The 22302-nt window shown below is 52.5% G+C and overlaps 3 protein-coding genes and 1 non-coding gene across 4 annotated transcripts; 1 reads left to right on the top strand and 3 right to left on the bottom strand.

Annotated features, from left to right (window-relative positions):
• Window positions 1–4138, bottom strand: LOC120673758 (ubiquitin fusion degradation protein 1 homolog). Its single transcript, XM_039954789.1, has 11 exons — window positions 3926–4138; window positions 3072–3108; window positions 2616–2693; window positions 2079–2103; window positions 1957–1989; window positions 1721–1842; window positions 1509–1639; window positions 1118–1341; window positions 775–1001; window positions 472–606; window positions 1–213 (listed from the first exon to the last, which is right to left on the bottom strand). The coding sequence occupies exons 2-10, from the start codon at window positions 3072–3074 to the stop codon at window positions 517–519; spliced, it is 933 nt and encodes a 310-aa protein (XP_039810723.1). The 5' UTR covers window positions 3075–3108; window positions 3926–4138; the 3' UTR covers window positions 1–213; window positions 472–516.
• Window positions 4139–4421: 283 nt separating this feature from the next.
• LOC120651130 lies at window positions 4422–6737 on the bottom strand. The gene is made up of 3 exons (XM_039928516.1): window positions 6170–6737; window positions 5571–6058; window positions 4422–5067 (listed from the first exon to the last, which is right to left on the bottom strand). Exons 1-3 carry the CDS (start codon window positions 6429–6431, stop codon window positions 4855–4857), a joined length of 963 nt encoding a protein of 320 aa, XP_039784450.1. The 5' UTR covers window positions 6432–6737; the 3' UTR covers window positions 4422–4854.
• A 1037-nt stretch (window positions 6738–7774) lies between these two features.
• TRNAS-AGA lies at window positions 7775–7856 on the top strand. Its single transcript has one exon. It is a non-coding gene; the product is annotated as a tRNA-Ser (tRNA).
• An 11721-nt stretch (window positions 7857–19577) lies between these two features.
• LOC120673695 (WRKY transcription factor WRKY71-like) lies at window positions 19578–21349 on the bottom strand. The gene is made up of 2 exons (XM_039954700.1): window positions 21027–21349; window positions 19578–20904 (listed from the first exon to the last, which is right to left on the bottom strand). The coding sequence occupies exons 1-2, from the start codon at window positions 21177–21179 to the stop codon at window positions 19972–19974; spliced, it is 1086 nt and encodes a 361-aa protein (XP_039810634.1). The 5' UTR covers window positions 21180–21349; the 3' UTR covers window positions 19578–19971.
• Window positions 21350–22302: the final 953 nt, after the last annotated feature.

Raw genomic sequence — 22302 nt, 5'->3', positions numbered from 1 at the left:
TAAACAGGGCCTTAATTTGACTCTTTTGTCAACTTCTTTTTATTGTCAAATTTATGTCGTTTTGTCCTCGAAACAATTTGTGTCTATGGACTCTTAACGCATTCAGGCACCCTACAGATGTGCTGCTCACTGAAATTTTGAAGAAAAGGGAAACAAGCCACCCTACAGTCACATCCCAATTAGGCGAGGCAAATAACAGTAAATAAGACGGTAATATGTACATTGAAGTTGGAACAAAGATCCATAAACAGACATGAACTTGAAGTGCTACTAGCTAGCTATCCTTGTACTGTGGGATGTCCATCCTTGGTTGGGTTAGTGGCATCTTAAAGTTGAATGTTTCTTTTATGTAGAAAACTAGAATGTGATTCTTTAACAGCCACAGTGGAATATATATATATATATATATATATATATATATATATATATATATATATATATATATATATATAGCTATCTTCTCCCTGACCATGTCTGCCGCTGGAAATGCTGATAATACAATATCTGGCTATTTATTCAGCCTCTCAGTGAGTATTTCTTTCCCGTAAACGCCGAGAATTTCGGTTCTTCTTTCTTTGGTTCTTCCTTTGCTTCCTTCTCAGGTGCCTACAAATTGATGGACAAAATGTTAGCACAACAAAGCTAGAACCTAAGTCAGTTATTCTATGCATCTTTGCCAACTCAAACAAGCTCTAAAAAAATAATGCTGTTCATCATCGGGGTTCCCAGACAGTGGTTATAATTTACAAGGTGCATATGTTGCAAAATACCAACCTTATCAGCTCGACTTCCACTAGAGCCGAAGACAAGCTTTCCTGTGGTCTTACGCGATGAACTGCCCTGTGACATGGTGGCTGTTGATGGCTGGACACTATTGGTCACATTAGCTTGTCGTTTTGCAGGGGATGAGGCCAGCACATCTTTATCTTTGGAAGCCTTCCCATCCAGACGCCTTCCGGAACCAGTGAAGGGAATGAACTTTGGTTCTTCAGCTGGAGCCTCTGCAAAAACAACCAAAAAAGAATTATAGAGCTGGTGTTTGCTGTCTACAAGTTACAGGATAGAAAGCATGAAGAAGAGTAATCACGTCCAGTGATGTATAGAACAAAAGCAGTACCGGCAGTAGGCTCCGTGTTTGCAGGACCAGCAGGTTTTACTGGCTCAGGTTCTTTGTAGTCAAGTGGTGGTGCAAAGTCAACCTCACAATCAGTCTCAATAATACTTATAGCATTGGAAGGTTTTGTCTCCACTATATCAATGTAGTACTTCTTGTTATTATACGCTACCATAATGCTGTCACCTGTGGTTAGACAAGAAAAGTTCCGCAGAGTTTTCTCCAAGCTGCAAGAATGACGCGAACAGGTCATTGGTGTTCTTCAGGGATTGCATACTTGCATTACTCACTATTCATACCATGTTACTCTAGTCACATAAAGTAGTCATATAGAGAAAGAAGGATAAACAGGTGTTCCCCTAGGATAAGAAATAATTAATAGAAACATACTAACATTGCTTTGGGGTTTGAGATATCTAAAAAGTCTGTCGTATGAGGCTGCAACTTGACATATGTGCCCTTGGGGAGGTTGGCATTTTTTATGAACACCATATCTCCCTCTTGCAGAAGAAGATTTTGCATCATCTGATGGTGAGTACATAAAGTTAGCTTTATTGACATGATGGTATCCAGAGAAGTGCAACGGTATCCTAGATCTCAACATACCCAATATGGCATGTAAATCATGCCTTCTTCTGCAATGAACTCCAGGACACCACAATGTGAAGTCCGTTCTGCTGCCGCATTGTGGACTTCAAAAAGCATAGGATATTCAATATGCAGAGATGCTGCATAGAAACCAAACACAATTTTTCAAGAAATGAGAATTTATTATCAAATGCATGTGGAAAAATTGCTAAACAATGTAAGATGAAGAGAAGTAGTCAAATGTGCTAACTTACCAAGACGATCAAGAGCCGATGGCGGCATAATAACTGAAAAGAAGCAAAATAATAATCATGTAAACTCCTAATCTCAAATAAAATAGATAAGAGACTCAGAATCCAGGGAGCGGAGAACATACTTTTGTCACCGGCCTCAAGTTGTGGCTGCAAAAAAGGTCAAAGAGATATCTTACAAATAATTCGAAAAATGCAAACTAAATAATGCCATCTTGCAAAGTGGTAACTACTCTAGCATTCTATGTTTACAGAATTTACTGCAAGATGTTATTCTAGTAAATAATAACATTACAAGCTTACTAGTAATTCTGTGACATCCTTACAAAGGCAAGAGTCAATATAAGCATGCCACCAAAGCAAGTCACTACTGATAGTTAAACGATATTTTACTTGATTCAATTTGCAATTCATGGTGATAAGAGAAGACAGATTCCCATTCAACAACCGAATAAAAATAGGCATCGGAACCCAATCTGCGGAATATGATTCAGATGCAAAGGAGGACAAAAGCAATGCAGAATGGAATAGAAGAATTGATTACAGTATCCCATAATAAGCAGCAATCTCATTAGTCATGTCCCATGAACAGGGTGAAGCATGAAGCAAAAAAAAAATATTCAAATAGAAAATATGGCACCTAATCCGAAGAATTTACAAACCTTATCAATGAAAGATGAAGGATAGCAGCGATATGTCTGCTCGAAAGTGCTTCCACGGTAGCCATAGCCCTCAAAGTACTATTCATCATAAAGAAATGTATAAAGATTGAGCACAAAGCAGTGTGGCTCAAGAACAAATGAAATAAGTAGCAGTTCTTGTATGAAAATGCAACAAGGTTTGAGCTAAAGGACTTCTTTAGTTTTGAGCATCAATAACATATATGATACATAAAAGAGACCGTAGCTTGGCTCAGGTTCAAATGCTATCATATTGATCAAGCAATGGCAGCAAGTATCATGGAAGAACTTTGGGGACCTTAAGGAGTATCTCTTGATATTGTTTGAATGTACGGTGATATCAGCTACTTCCATGTGAGAGGAACAAGCTAATTACATGATTCCATGCAAAGAAAAAAGATAAGAAAAAAAAATCATATTTTCAGCTAAAGGACTTACCATTGTTTCCAACACGAAGGTTAACCCCTTCTGCTCCCTAGAACATCAGAAACAAAAGTAAATAAATTAAATGCTGAAGACAAGGCAGAGATACAAAAGTATGCACTCGAAGCCTCGAGCGTAAATCACGGCTACAAAAATAATTGTACTCATACTTATGACCAATGTGACAATCAAGAAATGAGAGAATATCATCTTGTCTGAGGCTAAGAAGATGCAACATCACACCAAAGAATTAACACTCGCACTAAGGAGAAAGCATGTTCGTAAAATGCTCATGAACAAGATGGCAAGTTGACAACCAATTATGGAGGTAGAAAAATAGATATCCAAGATACAGTCATATATTTAAGCCCATATAATTGATAACCATGTATCTGGTTAAAGGCGCAAAGCAAAATTCAGGGTCCAAATATAGATTGGCATAGTATAAGGTTCAGCCATGATTAGTGGTTCCAATGATTACCACAGTATATTGCTTCGGCTTTCCGCGCAGTGCCCAGTTTGATCAGAAATTCAACACGTTACTTTAGCAGTAGACAGCGGTAATGCTGCTAGCCTAGCTGAATTTCAGTAATAACTTATAACTCCGAAAAAAGATGCATCTTTTACCGCACCTGTGAACAAATTGGCAGCACATGCGCGCGAAGGGCCTAAATTGCTAGCACATACGAACAAGTAGAGACAGTTGGCAAGAAGACGAACTCTGCCAGGCACAATTTCCTGCGGCTACTGATCTCATACAAGCGCGCGCGGTTAAGGGCCTGCAGCGGGAATCGGATGGGGCCGGAACAGTTGGATGGCCCTAGGACTACCGAGAAATTGAGCCGACAGTCGAGGGCCTCGAGGCTTACCGAGAAATCGACTCCCCGGTGGATCTTGCGGCAGTTGCGGAGGCGGCGGTAGCGGAGTTGAGACGGAGAAGAGTAGAGGGGAACGCGGAACAGCCGCCGGTCTCGGTTTCTTCGGGAAGGAGGAGAGGAGCTCGCGCTTGGTTGGTGTGGAGAGAGAGAGAGAGAGAGAGATGGGCTCTTCGTTGGCTCGTTGCCTCCGACGGGAAGGAAGAGGAAGGAGCAAACCAAGGAGGTCGCAACGAATAATCTAGAAGCTGGGGTATTGGCCCCAAAATGGGCCAGATTTCCCGCGCAGCGGCGGCCTTATGGGCCTCTTCTCTGCCGTCGAGCCCAAGCAGTCACTCCCGCCAGCGCCGGCCCATGTAAGAGATGGGCCTCAGCGTTGCCCGCTCGCGGCCCAACCGTTTGCCACGGCACGGCCCGGCAGGCGCCGTTTTGTTCCTCGCGCGCCCGCCCGCCGTGCAGGTTCGCGCGCGACTCTGTTTCTGTTTGTACGGTCGTGTGACGTCACGGCCTCACAGATGGACTGATGCTACAGTGCTGCATGCGCCCGATGGCTCAGAGCTCAGACTCAAAAGAGAACAACTCTGCCGAAACGGCCAAAGTGGCTGATCGAGTTCTTTTTTTTCCCCATTTTTTTTCAAGCAATCGAAAATAAAAGGTTATGGTAACAGTAACACTCTGTCAGATCAGACCAGAGCCGAGAGGAACTTGTTCGTTGATCATCGTTAACCTGTGGACCACACCACAACCCGAGCAGCGTACAAGCGGTGGCTGCACAGCAGCCGCCACGCCAGTAGTACGGGTACGGCGGCGCGCGGGGGTCAATGTCCGCGCTCGACGCCGCGCGGCGCCGGCTGCCCCCCGAGCGCCAGCGCGGCCGTCTCCTGCAACAGCCGCGCCTCCATCTCCTTCTCCATCAGCCTCCGCTACGCGCGCCGCAGCGCCGACTCCAGCGCCGAGATCCGCTCCCGGTCCCGCCGGTGCCGGACCTCGTGCAGCCTCCGCTCCAGCTCGACCGCCGACACCCCTCCCTCATTCCGCTCGCTGCCGTCGTCGGAGTCTCCACCAACGCCGCCGAAGCGCCCTCCTTCCAGCTCGATGAACTCGTCGTCCTCGTCCGACGACGAACGCATCGAACACTACGCAAACCACGCCACCGTCGATCAGCGAATCACAGCGTGCCAAATTTCGTCGCGGACGACATGTCATCTACGCCCAGGGCCGTATCTAGGCCCGTGCGGGCCATGCGACCGCACAGGGCCCCCAAATTTTAGGGGCCCAAAATATAACGAGTATACTAGGTATAGTTATATAGTAGATTTTGTTTTAGTTATATTTTGATCCAATACGAAGCAAACTGTAGCCCAAATATGTTATAGAAGAAGAAATATGTCGCTTGACCATTGTCTTTCAATCAAATCTGCAGATCGCAGTGCAATCTTTTTCGCTTCCACTATAACCGCTCGCCAGGCACGGCACAAGTCACGTCTGCACTTCCACCTTCTGGATTTCACTGGGCACTCGCAGGCGCAACGATGGTACTAGGGTCCAGTTCATAGTTTCGCACAAGGCCTTCGAATTTGCCGGTACGGCCCTGTCTACGCCTACGCTGAGTTGCAGACAAGGATCACTGGATCAGTACCTCAGGAGTTTCTTGCTCGGTGCTGCACGTCCACTCCAGTGGCGGTGGTTGACGCCGCGCGGGCTCTGCCTCGACCTCGAGCTCTGCTTCCAGCGCGCCGTCCACCACTCCGGCGCACCCCTCGTCCTCCGCCGACGCCCTCCTCCCGTCCTCGCCGCGCGCGATCCCCAGGCAGTTCATGCTCGTGTCCGAGACGCAGCTTGACGACGCGGTGGTCGCCGACGTCGACGGCAGCAGGTTGCCGTCGCAGGTCCCCGGCGTGACGGCGACGTGATCCGCGGCGCCCTTCACCCTGTCGGCCTCGTCTCTGCTCTCCTTCAGTAGCGCCTCCATCTGCGCGCGCACCTCGGCCATCCGGTTCAACTCCACGCAGGTCCTCGCGAGGAGGAGGAGCATGCTCAGCCCCATGCCGGTGGTCTGCGCCGCCGCCGCCACACTGCTGGTGCCGCTGCTGGCGGCGGCGGTTCCCGCAGCTTGCTTCGACGGTCCTGCCATGGCCGGAACACTCGAATATGAGTTGACAGCACAACTAGATGGAAGCCATGTCATGTCTGTCTGGACGAGACGACGTAGATATATACCGCGCGCGCGGCGCGCACCTGATGGGGAGTCCGCCGACGACGCGCCGCCGCTCTTCTCAGCCTCCTCCCGGCCTGCGCGGCTGCCGCCGCGCTTCCGGCCGAACCTGATCCTGGCGCAGGTGAACCGCGGGAGCCGCAGCCGCGGCGGCGTCCCCGGGGACGGCGGCGAGGCCGCCTCGCCGTCCTCGCCTTCGCCGAGGAAGTCGGAGATCGTCCTCCTGTTCTTCGTGGTGCTCGCCGCCTCCGCTTCGCCAATGCCGCCGTCGCCGGGCGCGGGCATCGTGAGGGCGCGCGAGAGCTCGGAGCAGTGAACCCCCGAACGGGCGGAGCGGCGTGTCACCGTGTGGAGGGGGATCAACCGGAGTGGTGGTGGGAAGAGGAAGCCGCGGCGGCAGCGGGGATGGCGTTAGTACGGTGGGCGCACGGGACACGTCGCCGCGTTCCTGTTGCCGGACCACGGCAGCTGCCCCGGAAAAGAACATTCCATTGGGACACACACACGAAGAAGAGAGACCGCGGGAAAAAAAAAAGAGGAAAAGAAACCATCAGATTCCTCACTGCGGCTTCCCTGTTTCAATGTGAGCTTCAGGACATCCTCCTGCTCCTGCACGACATCGCCATCACATTACCTTATCTTCAAAGATTGTTAAGCTAACACTAACACAAGTGGAGCAGCATCCAACGCCTACACTTGGGAAGAGATTAAGAGAGCGACCATCATGGAGCCCAGCGTGGGGCCCGCCCCCAAGCCTGATGCATGTAGATGTAGTCAGTCGCGTGTCGTGTCAGCATGGTCCGCCGGCGACTATTCCATTCCCAATCATTGACCGGCGACGCAGCGCTGGAGATCGCGCCGGCGACAGCGACGCGCGCCCCGTCTGGGAGAGGGGCGTGGGCGTGAATGCGGCAAGTGTCGAGCCCGCCCATGGGCCACGGCCCCTCGCGTCGTCCAGCCTCCCGCGCCAGGGACCCCGCGACAAAGCTTAACCCCCGGCCCGGAATGGCGACGGATCATTAGCTAATTAAATCCGGCCGGCGCGTCGCGCAGGGCCGGCCGCCAATGCAGGCGGGGCGCGTCGGCGTCGGCGGCGGTAGCGGCTTGGCGCCGCGCGCGACGCGACGGCGGCGGGTGGGTAAGCAGGGCCGCAGGGGGGGTCTGCGAGCAGCGAGCGCGCATGTTGGCGACTTGACGGAGGACTGGTGATCCAGCACGTCGGAGATCGGTCTGATCCCATGAATCACCGATACTTCACTAACCCAGCCGTACTCATATCCGATACTTCGATACTCCGATACTCTCTATACTACCACTATATCGTTTTTTAAACTCACGTATCACCGTATCGCCGTACCCGTATCGCGTATCGGTGATACATAGATCTGATCCGCTGTTGTTGACGGATTGGGACCGGTCGCCATCGGCCGGCCGGCGTGGAGACCGCTAGTTGGGGAAAGCGTCCAAAACGCTCGCTGGACGACCGGTCCGCCGGGTCTCCTCGTCCCGTCGAGCTCGCTCGCCAGTAGTCCAGCGCACGGCGTAAAGCCGGCGATCTCGCTTGGAGCACATTGGCCTTGTGAATATTTACTGGATAAGTGAACATAAATTTAACAGGAAGCATCAAAGTAGTCGTGCCGGAGTGGTTATCGGGCATGACTAGAAATCATGTGGGCTTTGCCCGCGCAGGTTCGAATCCTGCCGACCACGCTTTTGCTCCGTTTTTACTTTTTTTTTGGGGCCACGACCAGCCTACTTAGATCGTTGTCATGGGCTTCTGGGCTGAGCCCAGTTTTGTAATGCCACGTTCACGACAGATTGGATACTGACGTCACCAGAGCCTACTTAGATTGTTGTCATGGGCTTCTGGGCTGAACCCAGTTTTGTAATGCCATGTTCACGACAGATTGGATACTGACGTCACCAGAAAGATGGGCTGGATTGTCTATTTCCAGTTTACATGAACCATCTTCGCTCTACGCGTCCTCGCTCTAGTCCCTTCAAAATACGTGTTTTTTAGAGTTGTAAATAAGGATGAAGAAAGCAGATCAAACGACTCTGTTATTGCCCTTCACATATGAAGCTTTATTGCCCTTCACATATGAAGCTTATAAACAAGGGAACATATCAGGTTAATTGCAAAATTGTGATTAGAGACGAGTGGTTAATTGTAAAATTGTTCAATCCCCATGTCTCTTGGATATTGATCTGGTGGTCCAGATTGGAGTTTGTACGGTTTTCACAAAAATATTAGTTTGCGTCTAATATGTTCTATATAAAGGATGTGTCGTTTCTTTTGGGTGGTGGGTGGGGAGGAGGGCAAAGGTGAGCTTATTAATTGAGGAGATATATTACAATCAAATTCAATCAGTTGAGCAATACTGGCGGGCAAGAACCACAAGGACCTTTTGTTTTGTGCTAGCTAGCTGTGCTAACAAATGCGCCGTAAAATTCGCTCATGGTTGACCGACTGTCAAACCTGCTTGCCAATCCAAAAAGCGAGCTTCGAAATCAACAGTTTAACTCGGGATCATTACATGACTAATGCTCAGTTAGTTGCTACGTCACGTGGCGCCCTTTGAAGTTAGAACTGCTGTTTCACGATCGGGAGGAACAGAGGCCCTGTTTGGTTGTGGGAGGGGAAAATTTTTCCGGTAATCCAATCAATACGTTTGATTGCAACAGTGTGAAATTTGGGCCCAGGTGATGGGGCCATAGCGCGGGGCCCACGACCGACCGCGTTAGGCGCACCCGTGCGAACACCCCGCGCAAGATGTGCCGCCTCACCCACGCACGCCCTATTGGCCCACCCCACCCCGACCCCAGCGCCGCCGCTCCGCCGCCACAGCAATCCGCCGCCGCCGGCCGTCGGAGCCCCCTCCATTGCACGGATCCGCGGCCCTCTATCAACGACACAGCAAATTTGGGGGACTCTACCGTTCTCCCGGCGTCGAACTCGCCCAGGCGGCGCCTCAAGTTCGGGGCCGGACCGGCGGCCGCCGGCCCGTGTTCGACCCCCACACCGCAGCGTCTGTCGAATCCGCCGCCGACCGCCCCCAATCGTCATTCTTCCTGGCCGCGGCACCGTCCCCTCGCGTGGAAGATCTCCGCCGCCCAAGGTCCGTGCCCCCATTTTCAGCCACCGCCGCCTACCTTGACCCGGTGCGCCGCCCGGCCTCTTGCCTTCCCCCGCTACACGGTCCGCGCCTGCCTTCTGCGGGATCCGGCGTCCCGCCACACATCCCTCCCTCGTTGCGGCCGCACTTGTTTCCCGTCCGCCGTCCTTCCTTGCTGCCACCGCCGTCCGCAGACATCCGCCCCGCCGCCCTGTTTTCTGCTCTCCCCCGGGGCCCTTCCCATCCTTGTGCGCCGCCCAACAGGCTCCCCCACGCCGTCCTTCAACCTCTTGTGCCGCACTCCCTCCATTCCAGCTTTCGTCCCACTGCTCCTCCCCCTTGGCTGCGCGCTGCCATGGCCGGCCAAGGGGACGACGGCTTCGGCAACTACCCACAGCCGGGCCCCTAGTTCTCGACCGGCTTGAACCCCTACTTCGGCTCGTCGTCGAGCCAATCGCCGGGTCCCGGAGGCATGCCACCGCCACCGCATGGGTTCTCCGGTTTCAGTGGCGCACCGCCGGGCAGCAGAGGACCCAATGCGCCGGCCTTTCCTTACTCCGGGTACCTGTACTCTATGCAGCACGGATACGGATACGTGTATCGGTATCGGGCCGATACGGATACACGGATACGTCATTTTTTCCAAAAATCCGATACGCGGATACGTTTTAATATTTTTAGAAACAAATAATATTATATATTAATTAAATAAAAAACTAGCAATCCAACGTAAAACTCCACTACAACACCACCCACCTCCTTAGGGCAGCTCCAGTGTTGATCCCAATCGAACAGAGAGCGAAATAGCAGTCGATTTATACACTGCAGTAGTCGACCAAATGTAAATAAGCTCACTAAACTAGACAATACGGCCCAGCCCAGTCCACCATTGCCTTATCTACGACTCCCCCGTCCCCTCACTAGCCAGACCGACCCTCCTTTCCCCCACCTCCCCACGATCCCGTTCGGCCGCCGCCCCCCAGTGCCTCTTCCTCGCGTCTGGCCGCCGCCGTCCGTCTACCCCCTCGACCTCGGGTCCGGCCGCCGCTGCCCTTCCACACCGTCCACCCCGGTGCCTCCCTCTGCTCCTCCTCCCCCGCCGCCCTCTACTCCTCCTCACCCCTCAGCTCGCGTGCCTCCCTCGCCGCGATCGCCTGCCTCTGCGGCGCTGGCCCACACGCCGGAGCCGGTTGAGCTCGAGCGGATCGGGCGCCGGCGGCGGCCAGGCGCGGCGGAACCGGCCGGGCTCGAGCGGATCGGACGCCGGTGGCGGCCAGGCGCGGAGGCCGCTCTCCCTCCCTCCCCCTACAAGCGGGGGCCAGGCGCGGAGGCGGCCAACTCCTCCTCCGCGCCCGCCATGGCCGACGCCTCCCATCCGCCACCTCGAGAGCCGGCGCGCGTGGCCGGCTGGCCGCGGGTGGGGAGGGCGGAGCGTCGCGGATCCGGCTCCGGCTCCCCTCCCCTGCTCCTCCCTCGTGGCGGCGGATCCGGTGCCGGCTCCCCTCCCCTGCTCCTCCCTCGCGGCGGCGGATCCGGCGCCAAGCTCCTCCCCTGCTCCTTTAGGTGGGCTGTAACTGGGCCGTATCCTACCAAATACGTATTGAATCTGAGGTTTCCCGGCCCAATATGGCCCAGCTCGCGGATACATCCAGGATACGTATCGGCGGCGTATTCGCGGCGTATCCATGTCGGATACGTATCAGATACGCGATACGCCATCAGAGCCACGTATCCGTGTTTCTGAGCCCGTACTTTGGCGCTTCTCCTACACAAACGGGTCCTGCAGCAGCCATGACTGGGCCGGCGCATCCGTACTACCAATGCACTCCTCCTGCCGGCGCACACTCCCTTGCAGAACCCGCAAGGCATTCCACCTCCTCCATGGCACCATGGCATGGTGGCCCCTCTGCATCCGTCCTGCCTATTCTGATGCGTCAAGTTCATAGCTCATACGGTCAGTGCCGTGCATTAGTCGTACCGACTTCCACATTTATAATGTTTTGTAACATGTATCTGTTGTTTCATACGTGCAGGAGGGTACGGCGAGGCTAGTACCTGGTCCGCCCGTGAGGACATGCCACCCTTCCACTCGCCATGGGCTTCGGTGCCTATGGGCGATGATATCTCTGCTTCCTCAGCTCCCGGACGTCGGATCACCCGACGCCAAACACTCCGGGAGGCGCCGACCTCCGTTCCTACTCCGTCAAGCAACGAAAGTGACTCAAGTGATGAGGATGCTGACGCCGGATTGTCTTCGGTAAGAAATGCATTTTCTAGTTTGTGATTTCAGATATTAGCAGATAACAGAAATGGAGTGAGGAAAACAAAGTTTTGCGGTTAGTCTTCAGTAAACTAGGTGATACCCCGCGCGTTGCTGTGGTATTTCTTAAATAAAATTTTAAGGTGAAATTTAAAATTAGAAATACTAAGGTGATTGGCTGGCAACATTCACAGAAAATCGGTGGAAGATATAAATAGTTGGTCCTAGTGGATAATGATGGCCTCTGATATAATGAGTTTCTATATGATATGGATATATAGCTTGCATATTGGGAAAAATAGATGGTGCATTTTACTTGCATGTTATCTTTTTATCGGATCTGATAAAGACCGATAAGCTAATAGAAGAAACACCAAAAGAATATTTGATCATATTATAGAAGAATAGATGATAAAAAAAATAGTGTTTGTATATAACTTTACTTTAATAGATTAAAAATTAAAAGTATTGCTAGAAGTAGTGATGACATGAACATTTTTTGTTTATCGGATCAGGTAAAAATCGATACGCTAATAGAAGAAACACCAATAGAATATTTGATCATATTATAGAAGAATAGGTGACGAAAAATAGCGTACGTATATGATTTATATTAATAGATTAAATATTTAAAGTATTGCACATAGTAAAGATGATATGGATATTTTTTGTAATTAATAAGAAAACATGAATAGATTGCATGAAAGGATTGCAAGTTAGTGGAACACTTAGTGGGGAATGATGTGGACACCTTGCATGAAGAGAGAAATAGTTAGTGAGTGCCATCTATATAAGATATATATTATAGAAGAATAGGCGATGAAAAAATAGCGTACATATATGATTTATATTAATAGATTAAATATTTAAAGTATTGCACATAGTAAAGATGATATGGATATTTTTTGTAATTAATAAGAAAACATGAATAGATTGCATGAAAGGATTGCAAGTTAGTGGAACACTTAGTGGGGAATGATATGGACACCTTGCATGAAGAGAGAAATAGTTAGTGTGTGTCATCTATATAAGATATATAGATTACTAATTCAAATTACTACTTCCAATTGCTAGCTGTGTACTGTGTTGATGTGTTAGTGCACTCCTGCCACATGTAATTTTATACGGTTATATGCCGCCATTTGAATTGGATACAAGTATTCGACTACTGTTTGTTTGACTGTGCTGATTGCTGAATGGTCCCTACGGCCTAGGATGCGTGAGATGCAAAATTGGTTCCAGTTGAGCTGCTGGATTGACTACTTTTGTTCCATGTAAAATGCCCAACTATATTAGGAATAAGTGACCGTAAAAAATAATTGTTGCGACTTGCCTGATTCATAGTCTGCAATGCCTTGTAAAGGGAAAAATATATTTGAATACTATCCACTGAATTTACATTGTTCAGTTATTCTGAGGATTTTGATTTTCTGATGCGGACTTCCCATAGTACCTGGGGCCACATTGCATCTTTTTCATGATTTTAGTTAACAACTGGAGGAACTTGCTGGACATGTTTAAAATACGCAGAGGTGGTTGGAGTTAATTCTCTGAGACCCTACAGGCACTATGCACACTGCTTGCTACTTACGTCAATAGTCCATTTATTTTTTAAAAACAAAATATTCTGATGTTCATTTTTAGATATTCTGGTCATGGTTGGGCATGACAAACAGCCTCAAGGTATTCAGAATGGCTACGGCAGTAGTTGTCTCCTTCCTATCTTTAGAGTACTTGATGCCTTGTATTATGCATCACTCTCGTGCAGCATACAGGTGGTATGACATTTTTTTTTTCCTTTGGCACCTTGCTGCACCTTTTTGTCTGGAGGCCATTTATGAACACATATGATTATGGTTCAGATGTACTCAGAGAATGTAGCTGTAAGCTAATGCGTTAAACATGGAGGTTACTACCTCCATTTTGTTTTGAGCATATACAATCTCCAATGCGCACCCTTTCACCTTTATTTTTTATACTTAAATTCAGCAAATCTTTATTTCAGATGTGCTATTCTCTTTTGCTGTTAGTGGTTCACTAACTGATTGGACTTATATTTTGCTTATCCCTTTCCATAAACAGCAAGGAATGTTGTGTGCCTAGTTGAAAAAACATACAACACTTTGACATCAACAATCTTGTTTTTTTCTTGTTTTATGCTTGAACATTGAACTTGTCACTTCTTGAATAATTTGTTGCATGCCTGATGACTTGTCACTTCTTGAATCATTTGTGGCCGTAGAACGAGACCCGTAGAGCCAACTGGAATGATTCTCGAACGGAAGCGTTGTGTGAACTATGGCTGGAACAAATGTAGCAAGGAAACTGTCAAGAGGGTAAAATGTCTCGTTTAGGGTGGAGGAACCTGGTTAAGGCTTTCAAAGAAAGAACAGGGTGGAACCATGATAAGAATCAATTGCTTGCTAGGTACCGGCAGCTAAAAATCTTCCATACTTGTTTGACTGAATTGAAAAGCAGCACAGGGGGTGGCCGAGCAGGGGGCGGGTACAAGGCCCGCAAAGATGTTTGGGATCACTACACTAAAGTAAGCATTCTTGCACAGTACCTCCATTTTCTATGCTTGAAGTCTTTGGTACTACATGTCATGCCATTGAAGCTAATTGGTGTCTATATTACTTTGACAGAAGCTGAAGGAGGTGGAACGCTTGAAGTTCGAGGAGCCAAGTTGGGCTTCTTTGCTGCCCGCCATGTTCAAGGACGTTGCCATTGAGTGGGGCTCCATACTTGGAACAGCGGCCGCACGGAGCACAGCAGAGAGGGATTCCGAGGACACCCCTATCCAGTATAGCACCACTCTACCAACATCAGGTAGCCGTAAGAGGGGAAGCAGTGACGTAACCAAATCGACTGCTGACAGCCCTTCCAAGAAGGAGCAACCAGCAATGTCCCTAGCAAGCAGCAGTCGGTCCAAAAAATCAAAAACGGTGCTACAAAAACTTTTAGGCAAGCTGAAAGCAAATGACGGCGAAACTGCAAAGGCGATCACCCAGCTTAATGACAAGGAGCATCAGCGGATCCAAGAGCAACGCGAGGCATATATGCGTTGCTTGCAGTTGGCAGTTGATTGTGGGATCGATGAGGCGAGCGAGGAGTACTTTTTTCTTCATGACCATTTCAAGGACGAGCGAGAACGAGACGCGTACTTGTCCCTGAAAACACGGGAAGCTAGGCGGATTTGGATCCAGAGAGCGTTCGAGAGCCGGCATTGATTGAGTGGTTACCATTACCGTGGACGTTCTATTAGGTCGTACTGCAGTAGTGATGTGTTGTCGTGCCGTATGGGTGTATATTGTCCTAGGAACTATTTAATTAAGGGTGTGTAATTTGCTAGAACCACTGTACTGTGTTGTTTAATTGTATTCGTACTATGTATCGGGGAGTGCATGCATTAGTAATTTCTGTACTATGTTCTGGTAGTACGCATGGCCTGTTATGTCATAATTGAGTCGGAATTCCTTTACACATGATGCCCTATTTAGTTTCTTATCCCATACTACATTTACTAACTAAGTTGTATGTCTTTGCAATGCAGGGTTCCAGTCGAGGTGACAACACATAAATTTTTGGAATGGGTCCTTCCGTGGCAGCAGAGCAGGGCATCGACGGGGACACCTCAGGATTCGATTTGGAGGGCATCGTTTTGAAGGAGACTCGAGTTCGGTGAGTGAAGATAACTCAAGTGATGAGGTAGATGAGGAGCAGTACAAGGAGCTAGAGGAGTTGTATGGCAAAGAAAATCCAGTTTTCCAGGGCATTAAGATTACCTTGGACAGTCCAAGGAGGAGGCGGAAACTGATGAAGAAGGCCATACTTGTAGGTATGTACCACGACACTTACTTGTGCAAACAACCATATAGAGTGCCAGTGGAGTCAGGAATTCAGTGGGTAGAGAGGACATTAAGAAATGCAAATAGTTGCTACAACATGTTTAGGATGCAGCCGCATGTGTGGGAGATGCTACATGAACAGTTGGTTGGTAGATATGGTTTGAAGTCTACTAAGAGGATGTCATCTAGAGAGACTTTAGGATTGTTCCTTTACATGGTTGGACCCCCACAACCTGTTAGGCAGGCTGAAAATAGATTTGAGAGGTCCATGGAGACTGTTAGCCGCAAATTCCACCATGTCTTATCTTCTGTCCTGAAGCTAGCCATAGATATAATTCGCCCCAAGGACTCCACTTTCTGTTCTGTCCACAACAAGGTAGCGAATTATAGGTCTGCTCCTGTCTTCAACAATGCAATAGGGGCAATAGATGGAACACATGTCAAAGCTATCATACCTTTCAGTAAGGTTGGCCAATATATCGATAGGCGAAATGAAAAAACTCAAAATGTACTGGCCATATGTGACTTTGATCGTCGCTTCACATTTGTTGCTGCGGGGATTCCTGGATCAGCACATGATTGGACAGTGCTGCAAGAAGCCATTCACAAATATGGCACAAATTTTCCCTATCCACCCGCAGGTAAATTGTTTGCAAGTAAGCATTGTTGTATGTTGCAATGAATATGTAAACCATGTTGGTTGATTGTTGCGTTGTCAATGCAGGAAAGATTTATCTGGTTGATGCAGGGTACCCCAACAGACCGGGATATCTAGCACCTTACAGGGGGTGAAGTACCATCAGCGGGCATGGAGAAAGGGACCAGGACCTTCGGGTACACAAGGGGTATATAACAAAGCGCATTCTTCAATTAGGTCGGTCATAGAGCAGTCATTCGGGATCCTGAAGGTGAAGTGGAGAATTCTGTACTACGGCATCCCTAAATATTCTGAGCGTACACAAGCAGAAATCATTCTAGCATGTTGTGTCCTACATAATTTCATTTTGGAAAATGATGATGACGATGTGGACTTTAATATGGCTACAGCATTAGGCGGGTTGAGAATGCTCGAAGAAGATGAGGATGAGGCGGACACGCGTGAGGCCGATGAAGTTGAAGACGATGTGAACATGAATGCGGTCCTGTCGGGTACCGCGATTAGGGACACCCTAATCGGGGTACTAAGATCGCCTTAAAACGCAAAACACATGCTAAGGCAACTGGGCCCACAAAGGCCCACGGCCTCCTTCCAATCTGAAGGAAATGACTCAAAGAGACACAGCGTGCGGCCCATTCGCATCCCCCTCAAACCCGCGGGACGATCTCCGCCTCGCTCGAGGGTCCCCGTAGAGACCCCTCGACTGCGCCCCGCATCTCCGACTCGCTCGAGGGTAGCGCACCTACCCTCGAGCGGGCAAAACATCTCCGCCTCGCTCGAGGGTGGCAAACCTACCCTCGAGGGTGTAACTCATCTCCCCCTCGCTCGAGGCCACCTCTCGGCATAAGGGACAAACGGCCCCGCCGCTCAACCACTCACCGTACGGAGGCATTAAAAGCCAGCCACTCCTCCACGGCTCCCAGGACGGGCGGCGTCGGGCCGCCATTCCCACAGTGGATGTGACCGGGGTCTCATCCGCCGACTTCAGCCACCGCCCCGCCATACTGGATGCTGTAGCAACACTGTGGGACCTGCGACGCGGGACAAGACAGGCTCGGCACTGCTCCCGATTACTATTCTGCCTACACCGGCCATCCAGACCCACCTCCTACTTGGGAAGGGGTCCGACGACTCCATGTGTTTCCCCAGAGAGGGGCGCCCAGCACGCACGGGCGGAGTCCCGGTCCTCTCCCCTCAAGGGGTCCGGGACCTCCACGTGTCCCCCGGACCTTCTAGTGCGCACGACCGCGCTCCGACCAGGGGGTCCGGGACCGCCGCGCACCCCGCTACCGCTACTGCTGGTGCGTGCAGGACCCTGGCCCACAGGGCCCACTGAACGCCACCGCGCCGTATATAGAAGACCATACACCAGTGACGACCACGCCGCCCGCAAGGACGGGCAGGACGCCGGCACGATCTCCGCAAGACCAAGGACGATACGCACGTCGGGCCGCCATCCCCACAGTGTACTTTCTACAGTATCCGACCACTGTACCCCGCGATTCGGGGGAAAACGACGACTTCCACGCCCACTCATGTGCGCCGCCCCTCCTTGTGACTATAAAAAGAGGAGGCGGGCTACCGGTAGACGGGCTCTCTTACCCTATCTCTCTCGGAGGACACTCAAACGCTCCTAGACGAGATCCATCGTCACCCACGCTCCGGCATCCCTATTCGCCCCGTTCAACCCCTCTTCTAGTAGAGACTTGGGAGCCTTCCTCCCTCTCTCGTCTCGCTTGTACCCCTACTACAAGCACGTCGGGTGCAAGATAATACAGTGCCCTCGCACACCTCCTTTGCTGGACGTACGGCCCCGCGGCCGGAACCAGGATAAACCGTGCGTTACTGTGTTGCCTCTTGCATCATCATCTGGGACGAGGAAACACGCAATATTTACTAGTTGGGATCTGGGCCCCCGGGTCGGGACACCGACAGGTCCGTGACAGGGCAAGAAGTCTGTGGTCGCCTGTGCGTTTACTGGATCAGATAACTGAACTGAGCAATAGAACATGCAGGCTGTTTCTGAACTCTCGAGTCCAGCAGAGGGAATCTCAAACGCTGCCCCTTCTCCTTCCCTTATCTTCCCCAGGCTCTGGAAATAGCAGCAGCTCTTTTAGGAGCTCTCCGTTCCCAGATTCCCACGATGATGGTACTGGAATTCTCGGCGAGTCGCCGGTTTTAGGTTGTGCTTGAGTTGTGCTCCAGCAACTTGCACACTTGCAGTATCTGTCCCGGACCTAATTTTCCCTCCCCGAAGCCGGAAATGTGCACGTCGAGGTTCAGGGTGCTCGTGCTCCGCCTCCCCGCCCAGTCAAACGTGGGCCGCGACGGGAAGACTTGCACACCCAAGAGGCCAAGAGTCGCAGTCGTGCGCTTGACTAAAGCGCATCGCATGCGGTGCCGTATGCGACCACGGGACCGGTCCATCTACTCCATGGCTGGGCAGCACACTGGTTTTTTCCAAGGCAACAAAGAAAATAATACGCCCGGAGAAAACGATGGCTACCTGACCAGAGTAAAGATGAGAGCATCATCTACCAGGCAGCTGATGGCGCACGGATTGCGGCGCGCGCACGGTTGGCTAGCTAACGGCGATTATTAATGGAGCGGGCACACGCCGCGACGGGTGGGCGCGGCGCGGGTGCCCCGGTCAATCGGCGACGATGCTAGTGGGGTTGGGGAAGCGAAGTCCGCCCGGTCGTCCACCGCCCCATGTTCCGGCCGCCCCGGGTCGTGCGGGGACCGCGACGGGCGGCGGCGACCCCCCCGAACCTTCCAGATGCCACTGTGCTTGTTGCCTCCGAGCCCGGCGAGCGAGAGCTGCCCGGACGGCATGCATCATGCATGGCGGGATGCCTGCCAGCAGCCAGCGGACGACGCGGCTGCCGTGCTCCGGCGGCAACAAGAGCGTGGGCGGGGCGGGGCCGGCGGGTCGTGGAGCAGCGGACCCGCCGACCGCACGTGTTTGACTAGAATCCCCAGGCCAGCCAGCCCGGCCGGGGAGGGGGGCCGCCCACGGCGCCGCGGGGCCCGCCACCGCCAGCCCCCGACGCCGCGGCGGCTTTGCGTTTCCACCCGGCTTCCTTACCCTTCCCTTCACTTCCTCTCCCGGTCGGTCCCGCCGCGGCGAGGCACGCACGGTCAACACAGCAGCACGGAACGCCCATCGCACGTGGGTCCCCGCCCGCCGCGGGGACGAGGGACTTTCCTCGTGGGCCCATCCCACAGGGTCGCCTACTTTTTTTTTGAAATATCAGGGTCGCCTACTTTTTTTTTGAAATATCAGGGTCGCCTACTTTTCAACCCCCCTTCTCGGCAAGCGTCTTCGACTAGCCGTCTAGTCCGGTCTAGCAGAACGCCCCCATTGTGTTATGGATAAGACCGAGGAAGATCTCGCCTAATGGTGGGTGGCCCACTGCTCAGTCTCGCCCACACAGCTCCTGATTAATTTAACTGAATATGCGTAGCTGCTACTAATACTAAATCCAAAAAGACTCTGAGTTCAAATTCATTCAGACATACCGGTGGTCACTGACCACGTTTCAAATGGAGAGGGAGAAAAATATAACGATTTCATTTTATCAAGGAAAAATGGGCGAACAATAATTTGCCTACAAGGATTGTACAGTTTGATGTTGTTTCCTGTGCTATTTTCGATCTGCTAATAAACTCGACCATCGCCGGTCAATCAGGTTCAGGTCAGATCACCCGCCGTGGTGATCTTCGGTCCGCGCCATGTCCGGATGCGCGGCGCAGACTCTTCAGTCGTTTTGATACTGATGCCGAACTGCAGATCCTCACGTCCACCAGTGATCTTGCTGTTTTGCTAGAACAGTGAGCAGAGGAAGGCCAAGCCCGGTTGGCCATGGCTGCGAGGAAATCTGAGCAACCAAGAAGAAGCTCGTGTGATGGTATTGGGATACGTTTCCCTTTTCCCCGGTTGTTATTCCTTGGTGGGCGAGAGCTCGAGGATCCGGCCGGACAGCGCGCTGACGAGGGCCGCCTTGAAGCTGGGGTCCCTCGTCAGCGTCATCGCCATGTGCTCCGCCAGGTTGCGCCGGATCAGCTCCGACGTCGCCGCGGCCGCCGCGCCCACGGGCTCGCCGCTCATCGCCGCAGCGACGTCTTGCTGCTGCTGCTGCTGCTGGTGGTGGTGGTGGTGGTGGTGGAGCTGCGGGTGGTGAGGCGCCGGCGGGGCGGCGGGCCTGGGCGGCGACGGCGGCTTGGCGGCGGCGTTCTTGCTGGCGCCCGGGCCGTCGTGCGCCTGCTGCGCCGGCGCCGGCGGGGGCTGGCCGTGGTTGTGCTCGCCCTCGTACGTGGCCACCAGGATGGTGTTGTCGTCGGCGCTGCGCTGCACCTTCTTCTTGACGGGGCAGGCCGGCGCGAAGGAGCACCGGAAGTAGGCCCGCGGGCAGGGGTTGTCCTTGGTCACCTTCTGCCCGTACTTGCGCCACTGGTAGCCGTCCTTCACCACCAGGCTCAGGTCCGACGGGTCGGCGTGCACGTACAGCTTGGACACCTTGGGCTTGCACTCCTCCCGGATGCGCTTGCACGGCTCGCCGGAGGTGCACTCCGTCTGGTCCGCCGCCGCCGCGGCGCCCGGGTGCGGCCCGCCGTGCAGGCCGTACTGCGGGTGCTGCGCGCCCGGCGCCGCCGCCACGGTGTCCAGGCTCTCGCTCGTCTTGCGCTTCCTCGACGGCGACACCGACCCGCCCTCCGACGTGGAGGACGGGCCGGTGGTGGTGGCGCCCGCGGCGACCATCTGCGTGTACTGGCTCCGCAGCGCCTCGTACTTGGCGGCCACCGCCGTGAGCGCCTCGGCCAGGCACCTGTTCTCCTCGCTCATCCGCTGGAGCTCCGTCTCGAGAGCCGCGACCTGCGCGTCCACGGGGATCAGTTAGTTAGACTCGATCGTAGTCTTAGGCAGCTCATCAATCAAGTCAAACACGGAGGCTGCTAGCTAGCTAGAATCAATCGAGATCAGTCACGCCACCATACCTCTGGTTCTTTCTTGAGAGGCTGCAGGAAGTTCTCCTCGACGAGCACCTTGGGCTTGGCCAAGGCGAGCGGCGCCTGGTGGCGGCTGAGCGGCGGCAGGCCGACGTGCAGGTCAAGGCTCAGAGAAGGCTGGCTGCTGATCCACGGATCCATCTGCCGGTCACCACGCCCCCCTCCGATGTCTCAGGCCGGCGTGCAGCTGAGCAGGTCAACAATCGAGCGCTCGATTGAGAAGAGGAGACGAGAGAACGAAGAGAGAAGAGGAGCTGGAGTAGGAGGAATGCCTGAGCAGCGTGGAGGGCAATGGCCGGGGGACGAGCCGCAATATATAGAGAGGGGACTCGAGGGAGAGAGATCCGGTGCAGTAACTGCACGTGCAGTTGTGCCGCTGACACGTGGGCCCCACGGCGCATGGGTCGACACGTCAGCGGGGACTGGAGGACTAGGGGGAGTATAGAATGGTCCGTCCTGCTTGCCCGGTCTCTGGAAAGCGGGAGGCGAGGGGGAAGGAGAGGAGCCCACGTCACCGTCACCCGCGCACACGCCCGTCGCCTGGTCTTGCCGCTGAGACGACCCAATAAACAAACGGGACGGGGCCGTGGAATTCGCGCACGCGGATGTGGTGGGAGAATCGGAAGAGGAGGGCGACGCCGACGAAGACGAAGGGGAGTGGAGGGTGCTGGACCAGCAGGCACGACGACGACGACGCGACGGGCAGGCCGGCCACCGCGACGTTTCTTTAGTAGAGTAATTTTGGCACGGGTGGGTGGGAGGCAGGCGGGTGAGCTTTGAGCTCGGAAAGGCATGTCGGCCCGGGTCAAGAAAATACACCGCATGCTTACAAGATTCGGGGGGCGAATTAGCGAAAGGGATTCTTTTCACAAAAAGAAAATTAGCGAAAGGGGGTCGCGCCAACTTGCGCCGGTTTGTCGGAAATGCCCCCCCTGGGTTTTCCTGCTCGGGGAGTGAGGGAGGACCGACTTCTTGACCCGCCTTTTGGAACCTAGTAGCTTTGGAACCTAAGCTGGCAGGATTAGCCTTCCTTTCGTTTCTCTTCGTTTTCAAATCCTTCATGAAATTTGTTTCTTAGTGTTTCCTTCGTAGTGGCTCATCTAGTTTAAGTGAGGTAAGATTGTTCGTCTATATTCTTTTCTAGCTGGCTTTTCTTGTTTGGTGAGCAACAAAACTGACTGTCGAGACTTCAGACGCCCGGCCCCGGGACAAACTAGCCCCCAATCAAACCCGGGGAACTGTCAACGAGTTGTAAAATGGCTGT

This window comes from Panicum virgatum, chromosome 1K (assembly GCF_016808335.1).
Source record: "Panicum virgatum strain AP13 chromosome 1K, P.virgatum_v5, whole genome shotgun sequence".
Taxonomy (NCBI): Eukaryota; Viridiplantae; Streptophyta; class Magnoliopsida; order Poales; family Poaceae; genus Panicum; species Panicum virgatum.
The sequence above is the reverse complement of the archived record's forward strand: the minus strand, read 5'-3'. Positions and strand labels throughout refer to the sequence as shown.